At 44.7% G+C, this 27,582-nt stretch overlaps 2 protein-coding genes across 2 annotated transcripts; one reads left to right on the top strand and one right to left on the bottom strand.

Moving 5' to 3' along the window:
• Positions 1-55: 55 nt before the first annotated feature.
• Positions 56-671, top strand: LOC119659302. Its single transcript, XM_038067315.1, has 2 exons — positions 56-388; positions 531-671. Exons 1-2 carry the CDS (start codon positions 174-176, stop codon positions 640-642), a joined length of 327 nt encoding a protein of 108 aa, XP_037923243.1. The 5' UTR covers positions 56-173; the 3' UTR covers positions 643-671.
• LOC119659301 (lysosomal aspartic protease-like) lies at positions 657-27,582 on the bottom strand. The gene is made up of 7 exons (XM_038067314.1): positions 27,358-27,582; positions 12,908-13,034; positions 12,719-12,842; positions 12,543-12,661; positions 12,214-12,478; positions 1,020-1,318; positions 657-955 (listed from the first exon to the last, which is right to left on the bottom strand). The coding sequence occupies exons 1-7, from the start codon at positions 27,420-27,422 to the stop codon at positions 794-796; spliced, it is 1,161 nt and encodes a 386-aa protein (XP_037923242.1). The 5' UTR covers positions 27,423-27,582; the 3' UTR covers positions 657-793.

Raw genomic sequence — 27,582 nt, 5'->3', positions numbered from 1 at the left:
CTAAGCTGACAAATCGCAAAATGAACTTAGTATCCGAAAAATCTATCAAATGACATCAAATCGGATTAAACAAGCTTGCCCGATATCTAAAACTGTCGATAGCATTTAAAAGCAATCGATTTTCGCGATAAATATCTATTTTATAAAAGTATTTCACTGTTTCCGTATCGCCAATGAATCATTCGTGCAAAGGTCAATCGAGTCGTTTAGAATGTGCGTGGATTTATCAATTCGCCCCCGTCCCAAAAGATATACAAGCAACAGCTGTTGTTAAAGGCCCGTTCAGCAGTACTTTACTCATGGAAACAACACCGATCATTGAAATGCTCGTGAACCTTCCTAAAAACCGGGAGCGAGTTTCTTTAAGAACGGGAATTCCCGACTCTTGGTCAGAGTTTGTTCTGTTTGAATATTTAAAGAATTTAAAAGCACTTAAATCAGTCAAAAATGAAACTGCCCTGAAATGGTGCTCGAAAAACAACCTAAAGATTACAGAAGATCTGCATAAACAATTTCACTTGCCATTTCAGCAAGGCATACCAGACCCTTGGAAAAATTGGCCTAAACGACGCCCTAGAGATACTCACGCGGGATCAACATGTAAGACAGACAACATATGCGTGGGAGATGATCAAAAATTGAAGAAAAAGTCGAAGTTTTAAGCTTGCAACATCATTTTTAATAAATTGAATTGCTATTTGTCTAAATATTAACGTAATTGAGGAAATTCGGGATATGATGCCGCTGAAGACTTAAATTGTATAACTTTACTGACATAACAGTAGAAAGCCCTTTAAACAGCGGTGGCGAATCCAACACGATCTTCTTGCATATCGAAAATAGTATAGAATTTGCCAATGAATACGTCGCCCAAAATCCATAGTGGTCCATTTGGTGGTGGGATATCAATTCCAGCGAATCCAGACAAGCAAATTGTCTTACCCATTTGGTTGATCTGCGGAAGAAAAAGATACAACTGTAGTAGAAACACGAATGGCAAAGTTCCCAAAACTGTTTACCGTCAAAATATAATCCTTTCCTTCCAGTTCGAATGTTTTTCCGTTCAAAACAAATTGAACTTTCGGCAATTTTGGAATAGATTCACATGCAACAATATATTGTCCTCCCATTACTGGCGTTCCACCAATCGCTTGGTTAATTTTTGTCGCTTCCTCAACAGGGCCAGCCAAAAGGCTAGTGCCAGTATCGGCAATTGCTTTGCATCCACCATTGCAAAATTTGACATCTCCAACCGATGCTCCGTCCATTTGGAATTGCCAGTAGGCTTTGCGGGTCACTGGGACGTATGTGATTTCACCTGAAATGGAGAGTATTATGAATGAAGTGTTGTAATTCGTTATTTCATTATAAAAAAGGAAGTATAAGTATCTACTTATAAATTACATCATTAAGAGAGACACGAAGTATGTACAAAAAGAAACCGAAAAAATATTCAACAGAACTTTGAGTTATTGGTCTACATCTGCACCAAGCTCCGCAGCAGAAGGTCGCGATCCACGCGCGGTAGCGGAAGGATTTATATTGACAAGATATTGAAATATGCTCTCTAGGGATCCAAATTAAATTGCTGAACCCTCATCTGTTTTAAAGAACTGTTTTCCTTCCTCTTTTTCTTCAGTCTCTATCCTGTTCACAAGCGTGGTCGGCTAGCCGTGATCGGTTCCGCCATTTTGTTCTATCAAGGGCCAAATATGGATGCAGTCGCGAGGCTTTCAAATCACCGTCCAGCATATCAAACCACCATTGTTTCGGGCGGTCTTTTTACTGCTTTCCATCGGCGTCGATGTTCAGGCCAATCTTAACAAGTAAATTTTCATAAGTGCCAATTACGTGACCATACCATCGAAGACGCCTTTCTCGTAATTTTTCCAAGATCGATGCAACCCAGTGCCGCCAATAAGCCGGGGTACAAATGCAGATAATCCCCATCAAGTGCTACAGGTGCCTGGACTATGGACACACGTCAGCAACTTGCAAGAGACCAGACAGAAAGACAGCATGCCGCAGATGCAGCCAGGTAGGTCACCAAGCGAAGACCTGCAATGAAAGTGAAAATTGCTTTCCCTGCAAGGATCATGGCGCGTCTGGTGAGAACCTTGCACACACTGCGGGTTCGGGACGGTGCCCAATCTTTAAGGTGTTACCAGAAAGGGCTAGGGCGGAACTAATAGGATGATGCCGCACTTTCGGTGCCGGTTTGATGCTTTGGTGGACGCCGTTTCGGGTGGATCCTGGCAGGCGATGATTTTAGTGCTAGGGTCCATGGGGCACGAGTCAACCAGACTCTAAAGGGAAACGGATCTTAGTAATAGCGAGAACCGGAATCGTAGTTTTAAACACCGGATCCACGCCAACGTTTCGGCGCCCAGGCTGCGAAGGAAGCATCCCCCCTGATATCACTTTTGCGTCGAAATCTCTGGCACCATCGATGGACGGATGACGAGTCCTAGCAGGCTTCTCGGTAGGTGATCACCAGTACCGCGGAGCGGTTCCAGCCGTAGCATGCCTTCTATGTACTGGTGGACGGCAGAAATTGCGCAATTTACGGAAGGAGTGTCATAAGCTCGTTTGGCACAACTTTAACACGCGCACGAGGAGGCATGTGCCATAAAGGCAGAGTACAGATCGGTAAAAAAGAGACTCCGCAGTGCAATAAATAAAAGCAAAACTCGCAACTAGCAAAGCCTAGTCAACGAAGTAAATGAGGAGCCGTGGGGAGTTGGCTATAAACTTGTCACCCGGAAAATCAAGGCTTTGTGGAAATCCTGCATACTTAGTACCGAATTATTCCCAAGATATCCCATATGGGTTGATGTCAATAGCACGAAAAGCGCCGAGGATTGTTCTCTTTTCACAATAAGAGAGCTCGAAGAAGCAATGAAGCAAATGAAAAACAAGAAGGCGCTAGGTCCTGATGGTATCCCGCCGGAAGTTTACAAACTGGTGTTCCACCAACGGCCCGACTTGCTGCTCGGGGCGTCCAACGGCTGTCTGAAAGAGGGCATTTTTTTCTTGCCGTTGGATGGTAGCGAGACATGCACTAATCAGCAAAAGAAAAGGAGATCCTGAGCAGACGTCTGCATACCGACCGCTGTGTATGGTTGACACGGCCGTGCTCGAAAAGCGCATCAAAAGTAGACTCGCAGAAGCGATCTGCGCTGTCGGGGACTTATCCCCAAGGCAGTTCGGATTCAAAGCTGGGAGATGCACCGTCAATACTATTATGGATTTCGTTGATGCAGTTCGAGCCAAAGCACACAACCGCAACCAAATCTTCACGGATAGTGCTCCTCAAAACGCTTGATGCCTTCAATTCCGTAAGATGGACAAATATGCTAGGCACATTAGAAAACTCATTCCTCGTGTCAAGCTGTCTCTTCCGAATATTGATCGCTCCTTCTCTATTAGACGCCAGAGGAGGATGGAGATCATGGGATTAACACAGGGATTTATCCTAGGAGCGGACCCATGGAACGCTTCATTCGATAGCCTCAAAATTCGACATGCCAGAAGAGTCGCGAAGTAGTCATCTTGACCAGAAAGAGAATCCCGACTACGCGTCCCATATCGTTCGGCGAGTTGACTATACGAGTCAAAACGAGCTATTAGATACCTTGGTTTGAGGCGCGACTCGAAGATGAGCTTGTTCGATCAAAACAGCAGCGGACAGAGCTGGAGCTCTCAATTCTCGTACGACTTCTTTAATGACATCACGGAAACCCTCTCCATTACGACATATACTTATTCCAGCCAGGTTCCCACCTTAGCATATGTCGTATGTATATTAAATAATTTTCGATTAAATATAAAACAGAAAGATATGATAGGTATGTCCAAAGGAGACTTCCAAAAACGCGCTTCCAAAAACGCTGTCATATGCTGTTGGTATTGATCAGTGAATCAGAATCCAACCCCTACCTTGTAGACCAGTACGAAAACGGTTTATTTCTGAATCAAAAGGTATCACTACGGAAAAAATCTCATGTTAAAAAGTTAACAAATACACTAGTGTCAACTTCACGTGGCGCAGCTAGCACACCATGTTATTTACATTAATCGATGGTAATAAAGTATGTAATGCTGCCACCGACACATTATCAACCATGCACTGCTACATTTGTGGCCAAACCTCACAAAATTTCAATAATTTGAATAATTGGTATAAAGAAAACCCAAAAGCATTAAAGTTTGACTTGTTTATTCTTCACGGGAGGACTCAGTTTTTTGAATCCTTGCTTCATGTGGCGCCAGCAGCGGAAAACAAGCTAAGGCGATCCACTTTGGGACAAGGGGATCAAGTTCTCTGCCTCATCTGTCAATGTCCCCACCGAATAAGTCGATATCAACCTCTGGAGGTAATGACTGTGGTCTAGAAGTTGGAGACGCTACGAGACTCCAACCTCTGCTTCAATTGCCTTACACCGGGCCAACCCTTTTAGAAGTGTACATTAGGTGGGTACAACAGGCCTTCGTACAAAAGTCATCGCCTTCCCCGTTGCAGCAGAGCGTTACTACGAGTTTCCTCAAATCCAGAACTCCATCATTCTGAGAGGAGTTTTTGACTTCCGATTTGTCAACAGGCTATGCTGTAGTCCTTTTGGCAACGGCGTGAACCTATCTGGGATGAAATGCGAGCTGAATTAAGGAGCGCACCAACTGAGATCGACACGATATGACACGACCGTTTTGTTAACGCCCACTGGGAACGATAAGGCGCAACAGATTCAGTAAACCCCAGTGGAAACCACACGACAAATTGACTGACGCCCACTTAGAAAACAACACGACACGGCAGAATACTGTCTAGTATATTTGAAAAGTAAACATATTAAAACACTATTACTAACTTATGTTTGGCATAGGAAAGTGTTTCCGGCTGCCTCAGACAAGAAATAGACAAATCTCTGTGCGTATTCCAGACATCATGCGGACAAATGTCTGCATCAGACAAAAATCTTTTTCTGAATCAGACATATGTCTCAACCAAACCTCTGCATCAGGCTCTCTGTTTCTGTTTCAGACGAATGTCTGGGTATGGCTAAGACATTTGTCTGAGGAGCTCGGACTTCGCAGTGGACAAAATGACGAGCCCTGCGCACAGGCAACTCGATTTAGTTGGGTTGTGTTTGGGCCAGCTTATAATCAACCTCTACATAATTTGGAGCGTTGTTTTGAAAGATTACCTTGTTGGAAAAACGAATCAATTGGCGATTGAATTCAGTAAGAATCCATTCTTAATAGATAAGAGCCCATTGCATCCTTTCCTCTTTGTTACGTGGCTTTAACAGAGATTTTTGGATAACAATGCCACCGAACCGATTTCGACCGAGATTTATTGAATTCGGTACGAATTTGGACAGCTGTTAGGCATCTATTCCGCCGTCCCATACATGCAAAAGGGTTGTTGTTTTTTTTTCACCAAATATAGTCATGTGGGGCATCAAATGAAAAGTCTTGATTAATACTTTCCGAAGCCAGTCTTTGTTTTGACATTTGTTCGAAAGGTGGGGAGTACTTAATCGATATATTCGAAGTGGTTGGAGAAAGGTGGCATGGACCTATGAAACCCTCCACGTATTCCAGCCAACAAAAAACCTTGAGTGACGAAAAGAAAAAGCATCGATGACAAAATCCAACAGTGGATTCCATTTTGATCTTCAAATTAATCTAAGAATTACCCCCGATGCATCGGCGGAACATGTCTTCCCTCGCCAACGTAATGATAAAATTTCTTTTATCGTTGTGTATGATGTACTTTTTATACTTTGTCAAGATACAGAAGCTTCAAAACGCCGTGACCACCTCTGCTTGCAGTGACCAACAAAGTTCTCAGTTCTTTACGTCCATCGGTCCGCCTCCGCAGTCAGTAGAATGTTGCAACGTACTTTAGATTAGATGTTCATTGCTCGTTAATTATGCCTTATCCACAAACAATATGCCGCACCACCCAGAATACAAAAGCACAGTCCCGCAAAAAGGAAAAGAGTTCTCTCCAGAGTCCCATTATCTCATTTTACTTATGATAATAATAATCGTTGGCGCAACAATCCATATTGGATCAGGGCCTTGAAGTGTGTTAGAGCACTTCATTCAAGACCGTAACGGTACACTACAGTACACTGTAGGAGGCAATGTGGTCAGCATTGCGCTCGCCCAAAATTACTACCCTGTTGTGGTTCAGGTACTCATTCACAGCTGAATCGACTGGTAACCGATATCCAGTCGCGATAACAATTACCTCTGCCGCCAGTGAGATTTGAACCGCGACCTTCCGCTACGACAGCCCAGCGCTCTCACCACTTAAGCGATCCGAACTCATTTATGTTTTAGTTATACTCAGAATATATCCAACTTATATCGTCGCAATTCTTGCTCAAATTGGAGAAAATGAAGCCCTTAAAACAACGTGCCTTCCAGAAACCAATCAAAAACAATTTTCAACAGTCCGCAGTCAACGGCCAGATCGTAGCCTGTAGTTAAAAAAATAAACACCACGTTGATATTCGTGCAAGGCTATTATGATTTTTCGGACGTAGATATTCTACCCGGATCCACTGTAACGAATGAAGAAATCGTGCTTTGAAGTACTCAGATTCCATATATCATGGATCGTTTACTACTGCCTGCGAATGTAAGGACGCCTCCTGAAGGCAAATGGCATGCAGACTTCCCGCTGAAAAGAACCTTCCCGAGTTATTTCCCGAAGATAAAAATGAAACCTGATGTTATCAGCTTTGAAAACATAAGCGAAAGGCTGCGTTTGTGAAACAAATCTCGACTTTTAAGCCTCATTAATGTTCACGCCTCCACAGAGGAGACGGCAGAATGGGAGAAGTATACCTTGTACCCGACAGTAGAGCGAACCCACAAAGGCTGTCCCAAGTATGATATCAAAATGATAGAGTGAAAAGCACGGCGATGGGAGAATTTGGTATCCCTTCGAAATTGGTAAGACTGACTAGGTTGTCTCTGGCTAATGTGCGAGGCGAAATAAACGGAACAGGATCACTGTCGAGACCATCGAATATCAACAACACAAAGAAACAAAGGATTGCACTTGCATGCTACCTCTTTAATGTGGCCCTGGAAACGGCGACCCGCGGTGCTAATGTTAATGCGAGAGGCACCATCCTCTTTAAGTCTACGCTACTACTGGCCTACGCGGACGATATTGACCTTATGGAAAGAACAATCCGAGATGTGCAGTCTACCTTCATCCAAATCGAGCCAACGGCGCAAGATAATGAAGGTAAAAGACGAAATTTAAGAGCGATACCACGACTGTCTGGTTGTGGATAAAATCGAACTCAATAGGTTACGATGGGCGAATTACTTAATTCTATGGATGAGGATGATCCAACCCGGAAAGTATATAAGGGAAATATCTATGATGGAGCGATGGCGTAAGCCAGAACCCGACATTTCTTAGGGGATATCGAATTGGCCGGCTTCGACGCAAAAACGGGATGTCTGGAGTTCCTGACTAAGGCAGGCCTAGACCGGATCCCGGCTGTTACGCCCTTGATGTTAATGAATCTTCACCCTAAGTCTAAGGAGTACAGTCTTCAACATTGGGTACAGATAACGAAACTCAACCGTCTCCAGGTGACAGTTTAGTTTGTCCAGATGGTTTAGTGGTGAGAATACTCCAAATTGGATTGGATTCAAGGAGCAAAAAAATGACATCTTAGCGACATCATCCCCCTTCACAAATATGTTCGTCTGTTTACAGGAGTTCAAATTTTTCAAGGGCTGCGCCAACCCTGAACAGTGATGTCTTGATTCCAAAAGCCAGCCTTGATTAACAAGGGTCCGTCTAAAAACTATCTATAGTCTGTGTATAGATTTTGTTGAAAGTTCTTGATAGATAAGTTTGTTTATAGTTTTTCTCCCACGGTTTCCTAGCTTTGATAGTAATGAGGGTTAGACCAAGCAAAGAGAAAGGAGCGAATTATTTTGGAGAACTAGAGTTCGATAAGATTATCATTTACAGCATAATCCAAAAAATCCGGTTATTTTGTCAACTCAGTACATGTTTTATCTAACTCAAAACTGCATAAGTTATCGTTACTTGATCAATTCCTCTTGATGGGATGACCGATGACATTAAACTGCAAGAATATGGTGACTTTCTTGAGTATAATAAATTATCGTGAGTTCAATAAAGACAAGGCGATTAACTCACATTGAAGGACGCATTAAATCATGACGAATATCACGTGCTTCTTTCAAATGCGGAAATTAGAATTAAAAATTTCCTCATCACCTCTTGAATAGCAAAATTTGGGTTGAATTTGATAAAATCCAAGACCCGTCTTGACCCCCGGTTTTTATCATTTAGTCGACGGTTGATGATCATGAAATTGCCTTCTTAGTTTGTCCAGTGTAGGCAATGTCGACAGCTATCCTAGCAATACATATTAAATATAGAGCATCTCCTGCTTCTCAAAGTGATTTAGTCCTTTAATCGATGTACAAGGTGCCTCAAAAGAAATTTTATATTTATTTAGCTTGAACGCGTGAACGCAATGTATCCGAGATCCGAGGGGCGCGGGAGCTATGTCAATCGATAGTCTGGCTCTTGGGAATTCAGTCGTTATGGAGCGTTACTCGGGAGCAGACCGCGCGTTGTGCATGCGAGAGTTTTACAAAAACGGCAATTCGGCAACTGTAACGCGTAGAAAATTCTGCAATCTTCGAGGTTTTCGTCACTTAAATGATGCGCCAAGCATTCCTCTCATTCGACATTGGGTTAAAAAGTTTGAAGAGATTGGTACAACCCTAGATAAATCAAAATCCGGGCGACCTAGGTCATTAAGAACGGTAGAAAACGTGGAGAATGTTAATCAGTCTGTTCGTGACGACCCGAACCTTTCAATTCGGAAGCGCGCAAGTGCTTTAAATGTGCTCAACGGAACTACAGTACCTACGAGCGCGAACTGCTCGCCGCGTACTTGAGCATCAAATACTTCCGTTTCTCCCTAGAAGGCAGGCCGTTCACAGTGTTCACGGACCATAAGCCTCTCACTTATGCTTTGAAACAGAAGCCCGACAAAGCGTCCCCTCGTCAGCTTCGACACCTGAGTTTTATAAGCCAGTTTACGTCAGACATCCAGCACGTGTCCGGCAAGGACAACATAGTTGCTGACGCTTTGTCTCGTGTCTCCGAGGTTAACATCCCCGCCTCACTCGATTTCTCGGCTATTGCCAAGGCGCAGGAGGATGACGTAGCACTTCAGAGCCTCAAATCAAACCACAAATACAAATTTCGGGAGTTGCCCATTTTCGGCTCAAACCTCTCTCTGTGCTGCGAAGACTCGGAAAAGGGACCTCGACCATACATTCCGGCCACCTTTCGCAAGGAAGTGTTCCACGCAGTTCATGACAGCGCATCCAGGCATCAGGACAACAAATCGGCTAGTCACCGAGAAATACTTCTGGCCCTCTATGAATAAGGATGTCAATTCCTGGGCCAGAGAGTGCATCGCATGCAAGAAGTGTAAAGTCTCCAGGCATGTAAGGAAAGAAGTGGGCTCATTCCCCCGCACTACCAAGCGGTTCCACACAATACACCTCGACATAGTAGACAGTAGGGCCTTTGCGAGACTCGCACGGTTATAGATATTGTCTCACAATCATCGGCAGGTTTACGCGGTGGCCTGAGGCAATACCTCTGAAAGACATTACGGCACAATCATGTGCCGAAGCCCTCTGTCGAGAGTGGATACCTCGCTTTGGCGTCCCTGCAGTGGTCATCACTGACCAGGGAATGCAATTTGAGTCCACCCTTTTCTCCGAGTTAGGCAAACTCCTTGGTTTTAAACGCCAGCGGACTACTGCATACCACCCGCAATCCAATGGGATGCTAGAACGTTGGCACCGGACGCTGAAAGCCGCCATTATGGCACGCGACGATCCGTCCTGGTCCCAAATCTTGCCTCTCGTCCTACTCGGCCGTACGTACAACCCGACGAGAGGAATTTGCTGCCAGCCCCGCGGAGTTGGTATACGGGGAGAACCCGAGACTCCCAAGCGATACGGTCTTCGACAAGAGATCGGGTCTCACAGAGTCGGGGTTGGTGCGTCTGCTGAGGGATAATCTCCGACGCATAAAAACCACACCACCCACCCGACACTCGTCCACACCTGCCTGTTCGCCCAAGGAACTGGACACGTACACGCACGTTCTGGTCAGGACGGATGCCGTCCGAAAGCCGCTGCAACCTCCATATGAGGGCCCGTATCGCGTTCTCAAACGGGGAGAACATTTCTTCCAGCTCGAGATCGGTGGACACAAAAAGGCGGTCCCTCTGTCCAGGCTGAAACCCGTGTCCGCCCCGAAGCAGCGTCGTGTCCGCTTTGTGGATTGACGGTGAACGAAGTTCCGGGATCAGTCGCCGAAACCCCTAGGTTTCATCTGGGGGCGGAGTGATGTGGCGCGGCAAGATTCGCAGCATTCGAAATTTATTTCGAATGTTGTGAATGCGAACAAATAGATGGCACGGAACTTTCCACTTTGTAGAGCTCGCCACGGGAGTGGAGGACTAGCGAGGAAAGTGTGCCATGAGTTAGGGGCAGAAAGAACCACATGAAGCGAGATCATTCTCTTCTGCCTCTAACGTTTGGATTGTCGGTTATCACGCGGTGCAGTTTTTAATTAATTTAAACTCATTCATTAAAATTAATAAAGTCTAATTATTACATCTATCGAGTATTGATTGTAAAAACCTAGTCTATGCTCCGGCGTACTTAAAAATTGTGGTTTACAAAAAATGGACTATTTTAGCTAAATCACCATTACATCGCATTATGCACAAAGACCTAAAGCTGCACCCCTACAGAATTCAATTGGTGCAAGAATTAAAGCCCCAAGATGCCAGTCAGAGGCTTAATTTCGCAAATCAGGTGATTGAGCGATTTTCAACGTTTACCAACATTTTGTTTTCGGATGAAGCCCATTTTCATCTTAATGGCCACGTAAATAAGCAGAACTGCCGCTACTGGAGTGCAATGAATCCGAAACGCAAACATCAGAAACCCCTACATTCGCCTAAAGTGACCGAATGGGCTGCGATATTGGCGCGAGGAATTATCGGCCCTTACTTTTTTGAAGACGAAAGGGGGCGTACAGTTACACTGAATTCAGAGCGTTATGTGGAGATGTTAAACAACTTCTTGGTGCCTGAACTGCAAAACTTTCCTGGTTATAACCAAAGAACATGGTTCTAGCAGGACGGAGAAACTTCACACACGTCCAATATGTCTCTGCCACGTGTTCGTGAAATTTTTTCAGGCAAATTGATCTCCCGGAGAGATGACATAAATTGGCCTCCACGCAGTCCAGATTTAACCCTTATGGACTTTTTCCTATGGAGTTATCTTAAATCTAGAGTTTACGCCAATAAATCAATTTCACTGGCACATTTGAAAGACAATATCCGTCACGAAATGGCAGCCATCCCTGAGTCCACCTGCCGAGACGTCATAAGTAATTTTACTGTTCGATTAAATGAGTGCCGAGAACGCGAGGGTCTACATTTAGACGATATTAGTTTTAAGAAATAAATCCCCAAAAAGTGTATGTTAATAATTAATAATATTTTTTTCTATATACGGCTTACTTTTTTTTAATCGATCCACTAAATATAAAATTTTTTGTGACACACCTTGTATATTATTCTTGCATACAATTCACTCGTAGATAACCAACCGACGATTAAATTATACTCAAATACTTTTCAATCGATCAGGGTTAGCGTTAGAGTTAGATATAGAGCTTCCATGAACCGATTTTTGTGGATGGCACATTCACTTCCGATCGAGCCCTAATAGCAATCAATGGGACAATCCGATTGGGATCCACGCCTCGAAGCGTGTTAGAGCACTTCATTTCAAGATCGTAACGATACTTTTAAGAAGGAATGTTGTGAGGATTACACTCAAGCCATAAGAGATGTATGTTAAAGTGCGGTTCCGAGTGTGTATTGTTGATTTATATATCTAAGAATTGAACAGACGCCGATGAAGAAACAATGTCGCTTTTTTATGCATCCACTAATACTAATCCATTATTGGAATATTGATACAAAATTGAATCGGCGATGAGAATTGAATTGAACACAAAAACTGTGAATAATTCTTTTGCAAACAAAAGTGAATAATGAAAAAATAAACAAATAAGAAGAGACCTACCTGTGTAATGACTTTTATCTACTCCTCCAAAGATAATTTCACCACCCTCTGGTGCTTTCGGATCACGATTCAAATAGAATGAGAAAATTGGCTCCTGAATCAATTTCTGATCGTACATTTGATAAAATGGTGGTCGAACTCCATCAACAGCGATCGAACTGTAACCTAATCCAAGAATTCCGTCAAATTTAGCAGCAACAAATACCAGACCAGGTTCACTTAAAGCTTCGGCGAATGTTTGATTCCTTATGTCCAATCCGGCCATCTATTCAGAAAAAGAAAATAATAATAAAGAATAGATGAAACGAAATATTTCAAATAAGTCATACTGAAAGTGTATCTTCCGATAGGAATCCAGAAAGACTTCCGCTTCCATAGCGAATTGCAAATTCAGTTCCATTCTTTTGGTAAGTCTTTGATTTATTGCTGTCATATTTGTTGTGCATCACTATAATTGAAATATTTAATGAAAATGCGGGCCCAAAATCAACTTCACTATACATACAGCAAGCAATATTTGTGAAATGGCATTTCTTAGATGGCACCCACAGGTTTGAAGAGCCTGTATCGAAGACAACTTTGAAGTTTTGCGGTGGAGTTCCAATGGAAATAGCGCCATAATATTGAGCCTAAAACAGGTTGAAATCAAATTAACAGGATCGTTAAAATTGTAATAAATTCAGGAGAGGCTTACGTCAAGATAGTTCGACAACGGTTCAGGTGTAGGTCCTCCGTACCTGTTTTGCAAGCGTAGTTGAGTTAAATCTGTTCCTACACTCTCGAAATGGCGACGTGCTGAATCAAATTTAGTAAGCTTTACCCTAGGAAAAAAGGTCAATTGAAAATATTTTTAAAAAACATGTTACCACATCAAAGGTAAGAATAATTTAGAATCCACAGCTAAATAAAGAGATAACGCAAAACAAAACACTACTCCGTTCTGGTAAACGAGGAGGTAAACTCCGTACTGGTAAACGAGGGGGTGAGGGTTTTTAGGCACCGATGGATGGGGTTGAGCGAGGGGTAAAGCGCAGTCGTTTCTCGTTGGTAATAGCTACCTTGTACTCGATTTGGGGCTGTGCAAGGAATATGATTGAAGGATTGCGGACACTTAGATTGGAAGGCCTAATTGGTAGAAGTGACCTCAATTTTGGGACGAAGCTAATGGTTACAGAGATCTCATACTATAAAAGCTATTATGTCGATTGGCTTAATCTAGACTAGGCAATATATAATGAATAGATGATCGACACGAGGATTGACTGCCGGAGCGTTGACCCGACGGGATTAACCTCTGTGAAAGTCCGGATAAGAGCTTTGATAAAAGGAGGATAAAAGAGCGGAGGTAGGTGTAATGATTGAGGGCAGAATTAATACCTCCACTCGATCAGGTGGTGGTCAAAGGGTAGTATAGGTCCCGGGGCGAAACGTGGATTGGTACCCACGATGGAGCATAAAACCTGGGAAATGCCTGCTGAACCAACACCAACAGCTCTACTACCAAACCCTATCTCCACCTCCACGTGGTGACCGCTGGGAGCTCTTTCTTGACGAAAAGCTGCAGACGGAGAAGGATGAAGGCGAGTCTCCCGCGCCTAAAAACGGGACAAATTGTACCAACTGGTCCTCCAGGTTGGGGGTTGGGTAGGGCTGACAACCCTACACGGAAAACAAACTGTTACGAAGCCACAACAGGAGCCTCGGATAGGACGGATGTTAAAACGACGGACCCGGCAACGACAAAGGAACAATGATTTGCGCATTTTCTCATGGAACGTGCGCTCCCTGTACAGAGATGAAGCTGATAAGCAGCTAGCCGATACCCTGTCCCAATATAGGGCTGATGTAACCGCGTTGCAAGAGATGCGATGGACAGGGACCGGTTTCCTGGAGAAGAGCCACTACACCATATATTATAGCGGCCATCCAGTAAACCATGTGCTCGGAGTAGGTTTCTCAGTCAGCCAAAAAATGAAGCCTGCTATTATCGGCTTTGAAAGTATAAGCGAACGGCTATGCACTCTGCGCTTGCGAGGCAAGTTTAGAAATATAAGCCTCATAAACGTTCACGCCCTTACAGAGGAGACTGCAGAGTCGGAGAAGGATACCTTCTACGAGGCAGTAGAAAGAGCCCTCGAAGCCTGTCCCAGATATGATATCAAAATCATACTTGGGGATTTTAACAGCCAAGTAGGGAAGGAGCCCGTATTCAGGCGATACGTTGGCTCCCATAGCTTACACGAAAAAACAAATGATAACGGACTGCGGACTATTCAATTAGCAGGGTCACACGAAATGGTTGTTGGAAGTACCTGGTTTGCGCGGAAAGCGGTCCACAAACATACGTGGGCCTCTCCAGACGGGACCACTTTCAACCAAATTGACCACGTGTTGATCGAACGCCGCCACCTCTCAGCCTTGATGAATGTCAGAACATATAGGGGGGCCAATATAGACTCGGATCACTATCTCGTTGGCATGGTGCTCCGAGCTCGAATAACAATACCACCTAGAATCCCCTCTGACAATCAGGTGAGAGTGAACACTGAAGCCATCCACAACACAACCCTCCGCGACACCTATAAGAGGGAAATGGATGCCGCAATAACCGCAGTCAATAGAGGACCTGGAGATGAAGCATCAACAAATGATCTTCACAACCACCTGAAGAACGTTATCATGGATACGGCCACAAATATACTTGGCCCCAGCCGCAAAAGGAGTCGGAACGGCTGGTTTGACGATGAATGTAAGCTAGCAACGGAACGGAAGAATGCCGCATACCGAGTAATGTTGCATTCTCAAAGAACGCGAGCACGCGCAGAGACTTATCACGAACTCCGTCGAGCGGAGAAGCGACTTCACAGACGGAAAAAGGAAGCCTGGGAGAACCAACAAGTCTGTGAACTAGAAAAGTACAGGGAGCAACCGCACCAGGCGCGGAAGTTTTACCAACAAGTCAGCAGGATGAAGCCTTATACACCTCGATGCTCATCCTGCCGAGACAAAGAGGGAAATCTGATTTCCGACAGAATGGGCATATTAGAGCGATGGGTTGAGTACTTTGATGAGCTACTGAATAACCAGAACATCGGCGAGTTGGAGGTCCCGCCAACTGAAGACGACGGACAAATACTGCCACCACCAAGTTTAGGAGAAACAGTCCGTGCAATTCATCGGCTAAAAAATCATAAGTCGCCAGGAGCCGATGGAATTACAGCCGAATTGGTTAAATATGGAGGCGACCAGTTACACCAAGTGGTTCATCAACTTGTGCTCAAGGTATGGGACAGCGAATCAATGCCTGACGATTGGCAGCGAGGCATAATCTGTCTCATACATAAAAAGGGAGATATCACACAGTGCAGCAATTATAGAGGTATCACGTTGCTGAGTACCATCTATAAGATATTCTCCACTATCTTGCTAGGCCGGATAGCCCCATACGCCCAGAACATCATTGGCCCATACCAAAGAGGCTTCACTCCAGGCAAATCAGCAACAGATCAGATTTTCTCTCTGCGACAGGCGATGGAAAAACTGTTGGAATATGGACAACAGTTGCACCATCTATTCATCGACTTTAAAGCCGCCTATGATAGCATAGCCAGGGTAAAACTGTACACGGCCATGAGAGAATTCGGTATCCCGACGAAATTAATAAGACTGACTAGGCTGACCCTGACCAATGTGCGAGGCCAGATGAAAGCAGCAGGATCACTCTCAAGACCATTCGACATCAACAACGGTCTACGACAAGGGGATGCGCTATCATGCGTCCTCTTTAACCTGGCCCTCGAGAAAGTGATCCGTGATGCTGAGGTGAATGCAAGAGGTACGATCCTCTTCAAGTCCACCCAACTACTGGCCTATGCTGACGATATCGACATCATGGGAAGAACCACCCGAGACGTTCAAACTGCCTTCATCCAGATCGAGCAGGCGGCGCGAGATCTTGGGCTGCACATCAATGATGGCAAAACAAAATACATGGTGGCAACGTCAGCACCGAAGACGAATCAACCAACAACATCAAACCGCACTGGTCAAACACAAGCACGAACAAGAATAAGGATAGGAGAATACAACTTTGAGACCGTTGACAATTTCTCCTATCTAGGGTCGAAAATCACAACCGATAACAACTACGATGATGAAATCCGCGCACGGTTGTTGTCAGCCAACAGAGCCTACTTCAGCTTACAAAGACTGTTCCGCTCGAAACGTCTCACCATAGGGTCAAAGCTCTTACTGTACAAGACTATGATCTTGCCAGTCCTCATGTATTCCTCGGAAACTTGGGTTCTTAGCAAGAAAAATTGCGAACTCTTGGCCGCGTTCGAGAGAAGAATCCTCCGAAGAATTTTTGGCCCCCTACATGAGGATGGACGATTCCGTAGCCTACACAATGACGAAATCTATGAGCGATACCATGACCGTCCGGTTGTGGATAAAATCCGGCTCAATAGGTTACGGTGGGCGGGTCACTTAATCCGTATGGATGAAGATGATCCCACCCGGAAAGTCTATAAGGGCAATATCTGTGGTAGGAAAAGAAGACGAGGCAGACCCTGCCTAAGATGGAGCGATGGCGTGGGCCAGGACGCCAGACAGCTTTTAGGGATATCGAATTGGTGGACCTCGGCGCAAAACCGGGATGTCTGGAGTTCCTTATTAAGGCAGGCTTAGACCGGATACCGGTTGTTGCGCCGTTCATGATGATAATTTATAGCTTAATCTAGACTAGGCAATATATAATGAATAGGTAATCGACATCTGAACGAGGATTGACTACCGGAGCATTGGCCCGACGAGGTTAGCCAATGTGAAAATCCGGGGAAGAGCTTTGTTAAAAGGTAGATGTGATGGTTGAGGGGAGAATTAATACCTTCGCTCGCTCAGCGAGGCGTAACGTGTAACAAGATTTTTTATCAGAAGATTAGGGTGGAACAGTCACTTCTTTAGTCTCACGCGTGACAATTTGACCATATGTGGAATTGGGGACCAACCCCGGGGATGGGAAGGATTTTTGTGGAATTTAAAATTCGGCCTTCGGAATTTGGCGGTGGGGATCGTCCTTTCGAAATGTTGAAGGGCTTCGACTACGTTGGGTGACATGGTAGCCTATGCTGGGAAACCATTGGTCAGGATGTGTAGAATTAGGTTTTTGATTGGCAATGATTAGTTGTAGGCTTTTACTTTTTGGAGTCAAAGGGCACGTGACAAGTTCTGTTGGAGATGAAGTCTACAAGCATTCTTAACAAGTCGGGAAACCGGAAGCTAGACGCTTCAGGTATGAAAGATTTTGTGTATTTCTATTATATAGAGATTTGAGTGTGCATTTGTCCCATTAGCATGTAGAACATAAAATATGCATATATTATGTGAAAATAGCCGCTTTCAAGTGATATTGACATTCATAGTCTTGAATTTGCAGAAGACCTTCAGTTTTGACCTAGTATAACTTTGTTAGTAATAGCGCGATTTTCACTAAATTTGGCAGGATCATGCCATATGCTATAGCCTACATTACTGCATAATTTTGTGAATCTAGGGTGAACTTAAAGTGGGTTTTCCTTATTATTATTATTATTAACTTTATTTGAACAGTTATCAGCATGGAGGGTATTTCGGAGCCTAGGCACCATATAGTGGCAGCCCCTGATTTTTTTCAGATTTTTCGGTTTGGTAGTTCCTGAGAATGGGTTCGTTAAAAAATGACCACTTTCAACCCCCCGCACTCTCCGCCTTTTCAACAAAAGTCAAAACTAAGAACGACTTCGAAAAGTACTAACCGAAACCTTTCATTTGATACCCCACATGATTATATTAGGTTGTTGCAAATGAAATGTCGGATTTTTCAATGAAGTGAAGTTAGTTATGATTTTAATGTTTAAAACTGCCGCAAGGTGACTCTGGTGGTATGGGATAATTGAGTATAAATAGTCGTTCGTTCGATCAAGGAGTCATTTCAGTTTCAATTGTCATTGAAGTTCCAAGTAAAACTCAAAGAAAATAGCATGGAAGGGAGTCAAAAACTTCTACTTTTTCTATATGAATTTAAACTTGGTCACAACGCAGCGGAGGCAACCAGAAACATTTGCAGAGCATTTGGAGCTGACGCAGCAAACGAACGAACGACACAGCGGTGGTTCGAAAAATTCCGATCAGGCGACATGACCCTCCAAAGTGAACCTCGTGGACACCCAGGACCATCGATCGACAACGACGAGTTGCGTTTGATAGTGGAATCTGATCCCCGATCATCGATTCGTGACATTGCAGAGAAAATAGGCGTACACTATTCGACAGTATCTCGGCACTTACAACAGCTTGGAAAGGTGAAGAAGCTTGATAAGTGGGTTCCGCATGAACTCAACGAGCAAAACATGGCGCTGCGAATGGAAATATCCAGTTCTCTACTCAACCGCAACAGGAACAATGCCTTTTTGCGCAGAATAGTGACATGCGATGAAAAGTGGATATTGTACGACAACCGTCGCAGATCAGCGCAATGGCTAGATGCCGATCAGCCTCCACAACACATGCCGAAACCGAGCCTTCACCCGAAGAAGGTAATGGTAACTGTTTGGTGGTCTGCATCTGGAATTATTCATTATTCGTTTTTGGAGCGTGGTGAAACAATTAATGCAGAGAAATATTGTGCCCAACTTGATGAAATGCACGAGAAATTACGTGTTCAGCGGCCTAGATTGGTCAACAGAGATGGAGTGATACTGCTCCATGATAACGCCCGACCTCATGTTTCCAGAATGACGGTCCAAAAATTAAATGAATTACGATATGAGACTCTTCCTCATCCACCATATTCACCCGACCTCTCGCCAACCGACTACCACTTTTTTAAGCATTTGGATCACTTTTTGGCGGGGAAACAATTCAGCAATGAAGTAGCTGTCAAAAGTGCCTTTGAAGAATTTCTTAGCTCTAGAAACCCAGACTTTTACGAAACTGGAATAAATGCCCTTGTATCTCGTTGGGAGAAGTGCATTGAAGCTGCTGGTTCTTATTTTGACTAATAAAATTAATTTTCATAAAAGTTATAGTTTTTTGAAATTTTACTCAAATATCCGACATTTCATTTGCAACAACCTAATATTTGATGAAAAAAAATTTACACCCCCCTCTTGCATGTATGAGGACCCCCCTTAGATTCGTCGTAAAAGGATGTAACTCACTATATGCATGAGCGTTCACAGTTCCAACCTTTCTACCAAATTTGGTGTCAATCGCTATAACCGTCTCCGAGAAAAATGCGTGTGACGGACAGACAGACAGACAGTAAACCGATTTTAATAAGGTTTTGTGTTTACCCCTTTAAAAAGGGGAGGCGGCAATTAGGGTGGATTTGCTTGAAAAGCAAGCCCTTTTTTCAGACTGAATCGAATGCCTTTTTAAGGTCAAGGGCACGGGCTACGGTGCATTGCCTATATTCCAGGTCATTGGGGATGTGGTCTCGCAAGTAAAGATTTGCCTGTTCGGTGGGTCTGAAGTATTCGAGGCCGAATTGATTAAGTGGAATGATAGGGAAGTAGTACTTGTTGAGATAAATTAACTAAAATATGTTCGAAAATTTCTCCAATATTGGATAGAAGAGAGATATACATCATTTCTCTGATATCGCTGGAACAACACTTCTTAAGAATAAGTATTAGTAGAGCTGATTTTCAGGATACAGGGAAGTGCCTGTTCTTCAGGCGGTTGAAAATAATTGCGAGACGTTCACTGATGTCGGGCGCACACTTCTGTAGGATGAAATTGGAGATATCGTCAGAACCTGATGATTTTTTATTGTTGGATGATTGCAAATTCAACTTCTTCTTGGGAGGTAAAGAAGGAGGCAAACGGGCGGTTCTAATTACTTTAGCCGGGGGGTTGGGGGAAAACGAGCAAATTCAATTCCAAATTCAACCTTTTATCATTGACAGTAGTGGCGACCACCGAGTTCCAAATGGGGTCCGTGGGCAATTTGGCTCTGAATAAGTGGCTGAAGTAGTCTATGCAGGCAAATATTTTTCCTCAGGGAAGTAGAACTGGAGGTTTCCTATTATTATCGAGGGGTAGTTGATGGGGATTTGAAAACCTCGAGATTGCACCCAGATCAGGCATTCGATAGAGCCAAATGGCGAAGCCGATCACGACGAGCCGACCCCGCTTGTGAATGGGACAAAGGCTGAAGAAAAAGAAGAAGTAGTTGATGTTGAAAGAAGATTTTTTCCTTCCAACCAATCGATTAATTATTGAGAAAACTTGAGGACCAGACTTAAGGGACTTAAGAAATTTCTTATAGGAGGCATTCAGTTCGGATCTAATAGCTCCATTAATTTTGCTGGGCAGGTTTTTAATGATCTCGGAGAGGAGGCAATAGTCAGCGCTGCTTCTGTTACGTTGTCGGTGAAATAGTCATTTCCTTTGCTGCAGTAATCTGTTCCTGTCGCGAACTAAGAGGAGGGTTACAGGCACCCTTATTTATAGTAGCCAGGCTCTTTGTCAGGAGCATGTTTGTCAATAGTGATTTAGAAAACAGAATTGAGGACAGAGGAGGACCCAACGCACTGGATAAGTAGCGCTGAAAATCGTCCCAATTTGTCAGATTGAAGAATCTGCATTTGTGTGGACGGGGAAGGAAGGGGAGAATTTGGTGTAAATGCATAGAGAGACTGAGGCCAGTTTATGACGAATGCTGAGAGATTGGACGAGATTATAAAGTTGATACTCCCGCATCAATTATGTCCGCGCTAAGGACTTTTCTAACTTAAAACAAACCTGGCATTATACACCCGCCACTAAAGAAGGGAACAAATTGTGGCCGAATTATCAATATATGCTGAATAAAAATTACGAAGACGGCGTTACGTTTTCATTTCTTAAAACTTTTGGTTAGAAATACCGTTCTCTGGAATGCTCCTTTCTTCGTAGAGCAGTCCAGATACCTTGTTCGCGCTATCTCGAAATCGATGAAGAGCAGGTTCAGCGTGTATCTAAACTTCGGGCACTGCTCCAAAATGATCCGTAGGGTATTGATATGGTCGATGGAAGAGGATCCCAAGCGGAGAGTAGTCTGCTCTCTGTCGATCAAGTTTTCGAGATGTTCTTTAATGCGTTCCAGATTTGTTTTAGCTATTATCTTTGTAGCGGTATGGAGCACGCAGATACCAATCCAATTGTTGCACTCAAAACGGATCTCCTTCTTTGGGATCTTGACGATTACCCCGGTCTTTCACTCTCTGAGAAAAGTCTCGGATTCTCAAAATTTCTGCACAAGTGAAAGACCAGATCTGCAGGTGCAGCAATAAATAACTGTGCCGAAACATTGTCAGCGGCTTTACTCCATTTGAGTGCATTGATGGCCGAAATGATTTTTCTTTTGCTTCGAGGAACAGTCCGTATTCGCACGTTACGGTGACTAGCCAAAAGGAGGAACTTCACCAAATGAGATACGGTTAAGGAGCGTGGCGAAGTGTTGTTTCCGTCTCTTCAGTTGTTCGATATCGTAGATGAGATGTCCACCGTTGACGTCCTTCACAGGACCATCAGCCCTTCGTGATACAGTATGCATTTCTTCCATCCGCTTCCACAATTCGCGGTCAAACAGATCTTATGACGTCACTTAGAAATGTACCAACGTTCTGTGTAGCAACTGAGAAAAGAGCATTTCTGATCATCATCGATATTGTCAGTCGTGTTACTCAGTATATTTGCCGCCCAATCAGCAAGATAGCTCTCCCACTGTCGAGTGACAGCTGGGTCACAGATCAGCTCCCAACCCTGCGAGAAGTGGCGGTTGCAGCATGCAGGTGAACGTAAGCGATCAGATGGTGATACCTTTCGAAGCCGATGTTAACACGTCTCTTGTTACGCACATCCAGGCAGCTCTTAAATCTATTGCTGATCACGATGTAGTTGATCTAATTGTTCGTACGGCGTCGGTCAGTTGAAATCCAACTGTGCTCGAACAATGTCCCACCAGTGGCGAGGCGGTGGAAGTTACAGAAATCCGCGAACCTCACCGGTCGCCAAGACCGTATTTGCCAATCACATATCCGACCAAAGTGTTATCAGATATCACCTTGGAATTCAGATCACCCTTAAGGATCACAATGCAACTTTAGGAAGCCTCCCCTGAATTGCGTTTAATTGCTCGTAGAAAGCATATTTCTCCGTTTGTGCGTAACATTGTACAATTGTGATATTCCTTAACCTGGACTGGAATCTTGCCATGTTGTTAGAAACAACCTAACAGCGAATCCGCGTCTGCTACTGCTTTCCAGAGTACCAAAGCACATTGCCGCAAGAGGGAGAAGAGTACTCTCCAGAGTTCCACCATCTAACTTCACTTAGGCCCAGAATGTCCAGCTTACGTCGCTGAAATACCGTGCATACATTCCCAAAATCAATCTTAGTCCGTTTTCGATTGCCAAAGGTCGTTGCCGTGAGAACCATCAAGGCATTGTTAACGTTTCGAAGTTTCAAAATTTGTAGATTGCTAGGCCACACATTTCTATCAATTTTAGTCGCCTCTTACGATAAGCAGGGAAGTCTTTGAGCGTTTTCTTAAGCCCAAACTCACAGGGCCTCGAGCCTTTGATTGAGTAATATAGCGCAACCAATCGCGACGAACCGACACGGAACGGGAAATAGGATGAAGAAGAATCCATTCACCGACCTTAACCAGAACAAGTCGGGAAACCGGAAGCTGGACGCTTCAGGTATGAAAGGTTTTGTTTTCTTCTTGTGTGAGTATATTTGAGTGTAGAACTGTCCCATTTGCACGTAGCCAGCTAAGAATATGCATTTGCATGTCAGATTTAGTACTACTCAGACAGACAGACAGTCATACAATATAGCATGCGTCAGGCGGCTAGTGGCTTTGTGTGGGCGAAAATAAGCGGTATATTCGTATACAACTGCTACGCTTCACCGAGCCTCACACTTCCTGAGTTTGAAGAACTGTTAGATGATCTTGTTCACGACCCAAGGGAACGAGGACCAAAGGTGATAGCTGGTGACTTTAATGCGTGGGCTATCGAGTGGGGCAGCAAAGAGACTAACGCATTCGCCCAGTTAGATGTAGTTCTGGCCAACGAAGGCGATGTAAACACTTATCGGAAAGGGGGAACTGGTTCAATTGTAGATCTGACTTTTGTCAGCCCTGCGCTGGCACGTGACATGTCCTGGCAAGTTAGCGAGGACTTCACGTACTGCGACCACCAGGCAATTACCTTTGAACTAAGGATGGAGCCACAAGGCAGGATACCCGCACCCCGGAAGCCGAAGTCCGAAAGAACACCAGGATGGTCAGCAAAAGCGATGGATAAGCAAATATTCATGGAAGTGTGGCTAGACCTGCCTAGCAAAGCAGGCACCTCCACGGATAGAGCTCTCCATGTTACACAAAGCATCTATAAGGCATGTGACGCGTCAATGCCTAGGAGATGCTCATTCTCCACTAGAAGACCCAATTATTGGTGGAATAGTGAACTTGCCAGTCTTCGATCGATTTATCACAGAGCCAGACGAACAGCTCAGAGAGCAATAGGTAGGATCGATCAAGGGCAAAAGGAGCATGTCTATAGGGAAGCCCGCAAGAACCTCAAGCTCGCCATCCAGCGGAGTAAGAGGGAGGGGTTTCAAGGAGCTCTGTTTGGAAGTGGACATAAATCCGTGGGGTAGCGTAAAATCGTGACATGCCGATTCAGAGGCCGATCATCTCCGCAGATCACCTCCCCTATGCTCTTATTGAAAATAATCCAGGGGTTATTTCCCCAGTAAGAGCGGGATACTAACACTTTCCAGCGTCCCCTGCATGTGACGCCGATTCCACCAGTCACCACGGACGAGCTGCTGGAGATCTGCAGTCGAATAGGCGATAGCAAAGCCCCGGGTCTAAACGGCATACCAAATAAGGCCCTCAAACTTGCCGTCAAATGTAGACCGGATATGTTCGCGGAGCTGTTCGAAACGTGCATGTCCGAGGGTATCTTTCCAGCTTCATGGAAGCGGCAGAAGCTGGTGTTGCTGCCTAAGACTGGCAAACCGCCAGGGGAACCGTCCTCCTATAGACCCATATGTCTTCTATACACTATGGGGAAAATGTTGGAGCGGGTTATTTATAATAGACGGCTCCCAGTCGTCGAGAGCCAAGGGGGCCCTTCAGATAGGCAGTATGGGTTCCGTAAAGCCAGATCAACCATTGATGCCATCAAAATGGTTACTGGCTTGGCCGAAAATACAATTCACGGAAGGGATTGTGCCAGCAAATATTGTGTGGTGGTGACCCTGGATGTGAGAAATGCATTCAACTCGGCCAATTGCAACCTTATACGAAAGTCTCTGGCGACGATTGGTGTTCCCACCTACCTCGCCGCTATTATAGATAGCTATTTGCATGAGCGAACATTGTGGTACAATACCGATATTGGACCCAAGGAGTACGTTATCTCCGCGGGTGCCCCACAGGGCTCCGTACTGGGCCCACTACTGTGGAACATCATGTACAATGATGTGCTTTACCTTCCGGTTCCGGAGAAGGCCACGGTGGTGGGTTACGCCGATGATATAGCACTGGTTGTGGCCGCAAAGCATCTCGAGGATGCTGAGTTGTACTCAAGCGAAGCAATCAGTGTTGTTAAGGCTTGGCTAGAGAGTGCTGAACTGGCAGTTGCTGAGGAAAAGACGGAAGCGGTCCTCATCACTAAGCGCCGCAAAAGAAATTACGCCTGCATTAGAATCGGGAATCGTATCATCACTACCAAGCCTGCCATCAAATACGTGGGGGTGATGATAGACGGAAAACTCAATTTTAAGCAGCACATAGAGCATATTTGTAAAAAAGCATCCACCACGAGTATGGCTCTGGCAAGGATGATGCCGAACGTAGGAGGACCGCGGCATATTTGCAGGCTGCTCATAGCCAGGGTGGTGAGTTCTATCATGCTGTATGCAGTCCCAGTTTGGGGAAACGCGGTGCAGGTTTTAGGCAATACATATAAACTAAGTACGGTTTACAGAAGAACAGCGTTAAGGGTGTGTTCTGCCTTCAGGACCGTCTCAGACGATGCAGCGTTCGTCATCTCGGGAATGATGCCAATTGACATCCTGGTGTGGCATGCAACCGAAATGATGAACATTTATAACACCAGGTCCATCTCTCCCTTTCGCAGGTGAAAAAAGCCGAAAGGGAGAGATCCATAAGCAGATGGCAACAGCGATGGAACCAGTCAGTAAAGGGTCGTTGGACTTGCAGGTTGATCCCTTCCATCAGGGAGTGGCTGGAGAGAAAGCATGGGTAGATCAATTATAATCTCACCCAGTTTTTCACCGGCCATGGAGGATACCGTCAATACCTGTACAGGTTTAAATTGGATACTTCACTTAATTGTCCAAACTGCGACGGAGTCTCAGAAGACCCAGCGCACGTATTCTTCCAATGTCCTAGGTTCGTGGAAGAAAGAAGGAACCTAGAGGAAACTCTAGGTGAAGTGCTATCACCGGAAAATTTTGTCCGGAGAATGGTAGCTTGCCATGAAGACTGGGATGCGATCAATTCCATGATCGCAGTAATCCAGGAAAAACTACGAAAAGCAGAAGAAGTGAGGAAGGGGCGGTTACGAGCCCCGCGGGAAGGCGGAAGGAGACCTGGCTAAAGTAAGCTAACTCCGCCCCGTGATGTAATACTTAAGGTGGTCCACCGGGGTAGGGGGGAGTCGGGGGTGGTTTTTGTGGGTAAAAATCCCACACTCTGGCGTGCCCAGAGACGGACAGACAGACATTGAACCGTTTTGCAAACAAAACCTTAAAAATGGATTGCTCAAGAGCCAAGAAGCATTGAAAGTGGATATTCTCAAACAGAAACCATTGCAATTTCGGATAATAAAAGTTGTCCCAGATATGATCTTATGTTGCCCGCGACTAAACCAAAGGTTTGTGGCTGCAACTGAAGCGTGGATCGATTAAACGAAGTCATTTCCGCATTTCCGTAGCCTACACAATGACGAAATCTATGAGCGATACCATGACCGTCCGGTTGTGGATAAAATCCGGCTCAATAGGTTACGGTGGGCGGGTCACTTAATCCGTATGGATGAGGATGATCCCACCCGGAAAGTCTATAAGGGCAATATCTATGGTAGAAAAAGAAGACGAGGCAGACCCTGCCTAAGATGGAGCGATGGTGTGCTCCAGGACGCCACACAGCTTTTAGGGATATCGAATTGGTGGACCTCGGCGCAAAACCGGGATGTCTGGAGTTCCTTATTAAGGCAGGCCTAGACCGGATACCGGTTGTTGCGCCGTTGATGATGATGATCTCCGCATTCATAGCCTAGTGCAATGTTTCAACGTATGCTAGAGCACTATAAGAAATAGCGTGTGACCACACAAATGCATAATTGAAGACAACAACTTCCATATCAGGTTTCTGAGCTGTGAACTACAAAAGTCGTCTTGATTCGTATTATCAGCAAATGTCCACCTCTAATCAGGCGTGATTCACCAGATCGATCAGCACTATCTCTACAAGCAAACTGCAGCCAACGATAACGCTATCGCCCAGGGAATCATGTTACCATTGCAAGCCAGGGAAGAAGCAATGCAGAAAAGTGTACACCACTCTCTGGTGCGAGCGACTACCCAGCTTAATCAGCTCGAATTATTCTCATTATCTTCACGGGGGCGTCAAGGGCAGTCGGCAGGCATAATGTGGAGATAATCGGTAAATGTGAAAGAAATTTATTTCGTTTTGCTACTGTTTTTGCTCGTTGTCCACTCAAGCTCGGTACACAGTACCCTCCCCTCTCCCGCCAATTAACCGCATGACTCTTTCATATGACTCAGGTTTTGTTATTTATTCTATTCCCGATAACCGCGGTCACAGAGCATCAACTTTGATGCTTTGTATATTGAAATGAAAACAACAAAAGCGGCAAAACATTTCGTGGAAATTAGACAAAACGAATGGGACAAAAACGCCGGTCGATAGCGAGGAGAGTATGCAAAATTCCGCATTATCAATAGCACAAAGAAATCAATTGGCAAAATCGATACTATTTTAAGAAAACAAAACCGTGATACGTCACAAGCTGAAACAAATAAACCAAAGTAAATTACGTAGCGGAAACTTACCTGACCAAATCCGCGTTGACTGCGGCCAGGAGGCACAGCCCCAACACAAATCCTTTGACTAGCATATTCCAAGGATTTGAAGCTCTTGCTTCTAGGATAAACTATTCTTGCACTAGCGCACCTTCACGCAAAATAAAAACGCTTAAAGCACTGCTACTAATTCACGTAAGACGCCAATCGCGTAATTGTCAGAAGTACAATGGCTTCGGTTGCAGGGAACTGTCA

The sequence above is a fragment of the Hermetia illucens genome, chromosome 6, assembly GCF_905115235.1.
Source record: "Hermetia illucens chromosome 6, iHerIll2.2.curated.20191125, whole genome shotgun sequence".
Taxonomy (NCBI): Eukaryota; Metazoa; Arthropoda; class Insecta; order Diptera; family Stratiomyidae; genus Hermetia; species Hermetia illucens.
The sequence above is the reverse complement of the archived record's forward strand: the minus strand, read 5'-3'. Positions and strand labels throughout refer to the sequence as shown.

Coding starts and splice junctions, on each gene's coding strand:
- LOC119659301 (XM_038067314.1), bottom strand. CDS start 27,422: ATGCTAGTCAAAGGATTTGTGTTGGGGCTGTGCCTCCTGGCCGCAGTC. Junction 12,662..12,718: donor TTTCACAAATATTGCTTGCT/GTATGTATAGTG, acceptor TTTCAATTATAG/TGATGCACAACAAATATGAC. Junction 1,319..12,213: donor AGATAAAAGTCATTACACAG/GTAGGTCTCTTC, acceptor TCTCCATTTCAG/GTGAAATCACATACGTCCCA.
- LOC119659302 (XM_038067315.1), top strand. CDS start 174: ATGAATCATTCGTGCAAAGGTCAATCGAGTCGTTTAGAATGTGCGTGG. Junction 389..530: donor ACGGGAATTCCCGACTCTTG/GTCAGAGTTTGT, acceptor TTGCCATTTCAG/CAAGGCATACCAGACCCTTG.